The sequence below is a fragment of the Sapajus apella genome, unplaced genomic scaffold (assembly GCF_009761245.1).
Source record: "Sapajus apella isolate SASKATOON/1434 unplaced genomic scaffold, GSC_monkey_1.0 scaffold21, whole genome shotgun sequence".
Classification (NCBI taxonomy): domain Eukaryota; kingdom Metazoa; phylum Chordata; class Mammalia; order Primates; family Cebidae; genus Sapajus; species Sapajus apella.
This window is the reverse complement of record NW_022436961.1, coordinates 15,708,536-15,715,606: the sequence shown is the minus strand read 5'-3', so window position 1 is coordinate 15,715,606 and position 7,071 is coordinate 15,708,536. Positions and strand designations below refer to the sequence as shown.

The following is a 7,071-nucleotide window of genomic DNA, read 5'->3' as shown; positions in this document are numbered from 1 at the left end:
ATTCTATTAGTATTATTATTATTAATATTTTGAGACAGAGTATTGTTATGTTGCCCAGGCTGCAGTGCAGTGGCACAATCACAGTTTACTGCAGCCTTGAACTTCTGGGCTCATGTGATCCTCCTGCCTCAGTCTCTTGAGTAGCTTGGATGACAGGCATGCACCACTACACCTGTCTAATTTTAAAAATTTTTTATAGAGATGGGGGTTCCACTATGTTGCCCAGGCTACTCTTGAACTCCTGGGTTCAAGTGGTCCTTCCACCTCAGTCTCCCAAAGTGCTGGAATTATAGGCATGAGCCACCATGTTCAACCTAACAGTGCCTTTAAAAACCTCATGGGCTACATTGAAAACATTATTATCATGTGTCAACTTATTTTGAAGCAAGTTTGCTTATAATTTAGAAAAGTCCTTGCAACACTTCTTGGGTCTCTCCAGTCACTCAGTTTTCTCAAAACTTTAAGTAGAAGCAAGACCTTGGCAACAAAATAACTCATCACATGGTTCAATGTATTATCTGTGCAATGGATTAAGTTTCCCTGTTGTCTTGCACACTGATCTCAGTTATAACCTAGGAACCAGAAATTATCCCCTCACTTTATAAAAATACTGTTTGAAAAGATTATTTAACAGCATCAACTTTTTAAATCAATGCACAATACTGAAAATCACTATCCATGTATTTTACCCTTCAGGGGTTAAAAAAATCTGAACTGTACTGACGGGCATTTTCTGTTGCTTCTTCAGATCTTTTATATTAACATTTAAGCACAAATGCCCTTTGTCAAGTGCTTTCAGTGCCAGTATCTGTGCTTATTCAAAGTTAAAAAGAAAAACAACCAAATAATTCGTAGTCTCTGCAGACAAAGGATTAATGGATTAACAAATAATAAAACTGAATGCAATTTCATGTAACCATATCAAACGTAGCGAAAGAATGTGGTTAATCTTTTGGAGTTGTCTAAAAGGATACAATCAATCACAACTTCCCTTTTTCTCTGCAATGATACACCAGTTGCCGTGATCATTCCCAGAACTCAGGATACGGAGCTCTGACACATTCTCTTTGAGCAGACCATAGAGCTCCCCTTCTCGAAACACATGGTAGTAGCGCATAAAGGCTCTGGAGTCCAAAATATCGGGCTGTGGGTCTTCGACAGAAATTGTATCATCTGGGTTGGAATCTGTGGAATCGACTGCAGAAATCCTTCTCAATATTTTATTAGCAGAAGGATTATCATCTTCTAAGTTACCCACACCCGCACAATTCACACTAGTATGAGTGCTATCCAGAAAATTCCTCCCTCCATTTCTCCTCATTTCTCCTTGATGGTCTCCATTTAAATGCTTCTGAGTGCCTGGTGCTCTCAGCCACTCTAAGTGCTTTTGAGAAGAAGGTTCCACAAACACTTCCTCATCTAAGCTTTGCTCTTTTGTTGAAAATGGCTCTTGGTGATCAAAGTCTAAACTAGAGTGTCTGGAAGGCTGGATTGTTACAGTGCTATTGGCCCAAACTTCGGTGTTTTTCAAGGGTCTTACCCTTTCAATTTGCTTCCTCAGAGTCGATTCATCCAAAGATCTGGAGAAAAACCAAGAACGAAATGATTTTCCTAATGTGTTGTAGAATCCATATTCTTCCTCGCCTTCCTTAGAGATATTTGCAAAACAGGTTCTTGCCATAGCAGGTTCATAGTCCACACTGTGGGACCGTTTTGAACCACACTGCTCTTTAAAACAAACAGAACAGCTACACTCGGAGCAAGGAGGATGGTAAGGATGGCTTCTTTCTGGGTGTCCACACTGCCTCTTCCTCCCGGATTGGCTGGACTCTGAGAAAAGCTGGGAACATAGGGCCCTGTTCCACGGAACAAGCACGTCTTGCTTCTCAAAGCGACGATTCTTCTGTTCCATTGCCCACACGTAAATCATCAGCTGGCCTCCAGGAACTAAGACCCTGGCCATTTCTTTTATTGCTCTGATTCTTCTTTGTTTTGTAGAAAAATGATGTATGACTGAAAAAGACAAAACTAGATCTCAATGTGTATACACACACATAAACCCACACACGTATATACTGGTATTTACCATATAACAATGATGACATTTTGACATCTAGTAAAACCTTCTTATTTTCTCCATGGCAACGATGACAGAGATAGCACAGGCCTGATTTTAGGAAAGACATAATTTTTAGCTTTGGCTCCTGTACTTTAATATTAGATAGCTGATCTTGGGCAAGATATTTAAGTTCTACAGATTTTAAGATTCATCCTGTATAAGAAGAAGTCTAGAGTCCATAAATCCATAAAGTCTCTTCCAGTTCCAGAATACTATGGATTTTTTTAACCAGAAGGATGGCCAATGTGAATTACTAAAATTTAAAAGGGATACTAAGTGTTCCCTGGTTGAATTCTATGAAGTAACTTATTGTTTTAGTGAATAATCTGCCCTTCTAAAGTAATGGAGGATTAATACTCCTAATAAGTGTTAATAAGGCTGAGAAGTAGAGAAATATGTTAAAGATTGTTTCTCTGTCTAGATAATGCAAAGATCAGCCAGCTCAGCATAAGTCCAACTGATTGCTTATAATAAAATATAAAATAGTTATATCTACTAAAAATCAATGTATAGGTCATCATTTTACTTTCAGTTTCTCAAAAGGCAAAATGAGCTTCAAGGAAGACTGCCTTTATCAAGTCCTAAGTGTGTTATTAGGCGTAATTTTATCCACAAATATACAGAAAGTGCTAGTCTGTTAGTTATTGGGGGAATTTAATCACAGTATTACGTCAAGAGAAAATTTTAAATTATTTTTCCCTACACAGACCTGCCAATACATCAGGGAGGAAATTAATCTCAAGCAAAGCTGGAAGAGTTTTGATATGTTGCCCAGGCTGGACTCAAACTTAACTCCTAGACTCAAATGATCCTCTCACCTCAGCCTCCCAAGTAGCTGGTACTCCAGGTGCCTACTGCCATGCCTATCTACCATAATATAGTTCTAAATGTGAAATCTAACTGAAAATAACCACATCACATTAATTCATAGTTACAGATCATAAAAACATGTGCTGTTTTTTCACTCAAGGAATGTGTGATCCTGTGGCCTTACCTCCTATGGAAATGATGGCATCGAAGCCCTGATCCCTAAAGGGGAGATTAAGGTTGTCACATACCATGACTTCACATCCTCTATCCCGGGCAATCTCTACCAATGGCCCACAGTAGTCACAGCCCACGGTATGCACCTGGCTGTTCACTTTAAGATACTTTCCAGTCCCACAACCTGTAGGAGAAAAACCTGCGTTACATGCTGTCCTCCATGGAAAGTGTAAAATGGTTCAATTGTCTCATATCAAGGAATATAATTAACTTTCTTTTTTTTTTAACTAACCAAGACAGAATACAACATGGTGTGAAGATATTCACAAAAGCAAAAGAAAAGCCTTCAAAGAATACTTACGTATTTTCATATAGAAGAGAGAAAGGCAATAGGAAAAAAATAACATTTATTTAATATTTAATGAGGTAATGTCCACAGGGCTCAGCACACTAGCACAACCAAGGCATGTTAGCTGGTCCATGGCAAGAAAGACATTTCTAGTATCCCAGAGATCCTGTGTAGCCTCTGCACTCACATCCATATTTCATTATGTATATATGCATGCTACACCATTTATTCTCCTGTTGTCTCCCCAAAGATTCTTACCACTTGCTGACTGCAAAACAAATGACTGTCAACAACTTTTCAATTATTTATACATTAAAACATGTCTTTCAAATTTTTAAAATTTGAACTTGAATGAGAAAAGAAATTTTAACATCGTTTTTATCCAATCTCTATTGTCAGCGCTACACTTAAACTGATCTCTGTGGATCCAGTATACAACTCGACTTATAAAAACTTTTTTTCTTAAATAGACAATTTTTGATATTCACTTTCCAGTGGCAGAGACCTAAGTAATTCAGGATTTACACAGCCCAAAGATTTAGATCATTGAGATCTTACTGATGTTATGATTGAAGAAGGTAGTAACATGAATAAATAACCACCTTGAAACAAATCTTTCTACAATCTAATACTTAGTATTATATTCTATCACGGATATATAATCTAATTCCTTTCCAGAAATAATAAAAGAAATCATTAGAACCTTTATTTGTATGAAAATATGACTATTTGTTGAATAGTTTAAAAAATATATATAGTACAAAATTCAAAAGACACAAATTGGCCAAAAAGATATTTACTACTGATGTCGTTGTTGATTTCCCAGAGGTATTTAAATAATATTATTTGTCATTTTTGTTTTTTCTTTTGAGCAGGGTCTCACTCGGTGTCACCCAGGCTGGAATGGCACCATCTTGGCTCACTGCAACCTCTGCCTCCCAGGCTTAAGCAGTCCTCCCACCTCAGTCTCCCAAGTAGCTGAGACTACAGGCATGTGCCACCACACCCAGCTAAATTTTGAATTTTTTTTTTTGTATTTTGTGTAGAAACGGGGTTTTGCCATGTCCAGGCTGGTCTTGAACTCCCGAGCTAAATGATCCGCTCACCTCGACCTCCCAAAGTGCTGGGATTACAGGTGTGAGACACTGCGCCCGGCCTATTTGTAGGGTAATTTGTAGTGGCAAAATACAGCAAACAATATATATTAAACGTTAATATGGCACTATTAGCATAGAATGGTAGGCAGCTTTTAATACTGGGTAGCTCTATAATAAATATAAATATGGAATGATTTCCTCAATACATTAAAAGTACAACAAAAGCTAGATGTGTAATTGTTTTTATATCATACTATCATTAGTGTAACCAAAAAAGGGAAACACCCATAACATACTCACAGGCACAAATATGCTTATATTTGCATAAAATATCTGAAGAAGATCATACAGGAAGCTAATAGAATCAGCAGCCTCTGGTGTGGCTTGCTTGGTGCCAGGGGCTGGGATGGGAGGACATTTTGTACTACACATCCTTTTGTGCTTTGTTGCTGAACCGTATCAGTGGGTTATCTATTAAAATATTTGTACACGATTTGTATTCCTTTCCTTTTTTGAACTATTTGTTCACATCTTTTTGTTATTATTCTTCTGACTTGTGGGTATTTTTTCTTTTGAACTTATTCCTGCTGTTTGATACTCTGAATCTTTTAACCAACATCTTGCACTTTCCTACATTTACCCCACTGGCTTCAACACTGCAGTCCCAGGTAACCACCATTCTAATCTCTCCTTCTATGAGTCCAATTTTTTTAGATCCCACACATAAGTGAGATCATCAGGTATTTGTCTTTCTGTGCCTGGCTTATTTCACCAGCATAATATCCTCCAGGTTCCTCCATGTTGTTGCAAATGACAGGATATTGGTCGTTTTTTTACAGTGACATTGAAGAATGCTTAGTAGATTTAAAAAATTATCTAGATTTCTATGACATGTGTTGCAGTTATTTTTACTTAGTTTGATGTTGGTCTTTTGACTTGATTTGTATGTCTGTCTAGTAGAACTTTTCCATTTTTATAGGGTCAAAGTTATCTGTAAATATAGTTAATTCTCATCAATCACAGCAAATACTTATTTGCAGTTAATCTACCTGCTAAAATTTATTTGTAACCCCAATGTCAATACTACAGCATTGCATGGTCATTATCAGACTTATATATTCACAGTGCAGCAAAATATTAGAGTCACCTGAGACCCACATGCCCAGCCTCCTTTCTTCAGCTCCCATACTGTATTCTTTTCATAATCTATTTAGGGCCACAATTTCTCCATTTTTACAGTTTTTACTGGTGATTTTTCTGTTTCAAATGGCCTAAGCATGGGGCTGAAATGCTGTCTAGTGTTCCTGAACATAAGAAGGCTGGGATGTCCCTCATGGACAAAATATATGTGTTAGATAAGCTTTGTTCAGGAAAGAGTTATAGTGTATTGGCCACGAGTCCAATGTTTGTGAAATAATGATACATAGCAAACAAGGTGACTTTAAACAGAAACACACAGTCAACAGGTTATATATTGGTAAATTGACAAAAATGTTAGGAACAGAAGCTTATAGGAACCTAATCCTATATTTCCCCTAAGAAAAATGATTCACTACTTGCTAATTCAATGTTTATGATACATATATGAAACGTAAGTACTGTGAATAATGGCAATCAACTGTATATTCTTTTATGATTTCTTTTTTGTATGTGTATCATACATAGGCATATTGCCTCTGGGAATATTTTAAATAACAATCTATTTGTCATCTAGTCCTTTAATGAGCTCATTTTCTTATGCTCACATCTTTGCTTCATTTGAAACTTATTTTGATGTAAGGTGTAAGAAAGTAGCTCTCTGATTATATATGTCATTATCTCAAAGCCATTTACTGAATAGTTCCTTTTCCCCACTGATTTTAAGATCCTGGTACATGGCTTACTTAGATTATAGGTGGCAAGAGTTCCAAACTCACTGCACATTCTGAAACAAGATTTATTATTTTTAAATTAATATGCTAGAGATTTTTTTTTCAAAGACTCCTAATTTCCATGTGACATGAACCCCCTCCCCAGATTTCACGTTGCTCATACCATCTTCAACAAGCCATAAGTTCTGAATATATGTCTGTTTCTCTTACCAGTATTTAGAGTGAATATCAAACTAGACAGACTTTGCAACCAGAGACTTACGACTCATGGGTGCAGTCAGCATGCAATTGCTAGAAAGCAGTTTTAGGTGGGCAGGCCTCAAGTGAGTTTCCAACCACATTTTAAATCTTAATCTTAGATCTACTAAGCTGTGGTTTACCAGATCTTGATTTAGAAAGATACTGAACCAATGTCCTCCAGACAAATAAGTTATTATTAAAATATTGTCTAATTAAAGATATGCTCCTATAATAATGAAACACCTACAAAATAATTAAGGGACAGGACCCATGAGATTCGTAAGACTTCATATATTTATATATATATAATATATTATATATATTATGTATATAATATATAATATATATTACATATATTATATAATATATATACATAATATAATATATATTATATATATAATATATATACAT

General features: G+C 36.2%; 1 protein-coding gene across 7 annotated transcripts in view; it reads right to left on the bottom strand.

Annotated features, from left to right (window-relative positions):
- Window positions 1–234: 234 nt before the first annotated feature.
- TRMT9B (tRNA methyltransferase 9B (putative)) overlaps window positions 235–7,071 on the bottom strand; it is a 60,170-nt gene continuing 53,333 nt past the window's right edge. For 6 of the 7 annotated variants that reach the window (XM_032288329.1, XM_032288328.1, XM_032288326.1 and 3 more), the window contains 2 exons: window positions 3,114–3,287; window positions 235–2,013 (listed from right to left, as the gene is read on the bottom strand). In XM_032288329.1, the coding sequence (XP_032144220.1) occupies window positions 977–2,013; window positions 3,114–3,287 (1,211 nt within the window). In that variant the 3' untranslated portion in view covers window positions 235–976. Of the gene's footprint in view, window positions 2,014–3,113; window positions 3,288–7,071 lie in introns of those variants that run through there. The other variant, XM_032288331.1, reaches the window with a different exon arrangement.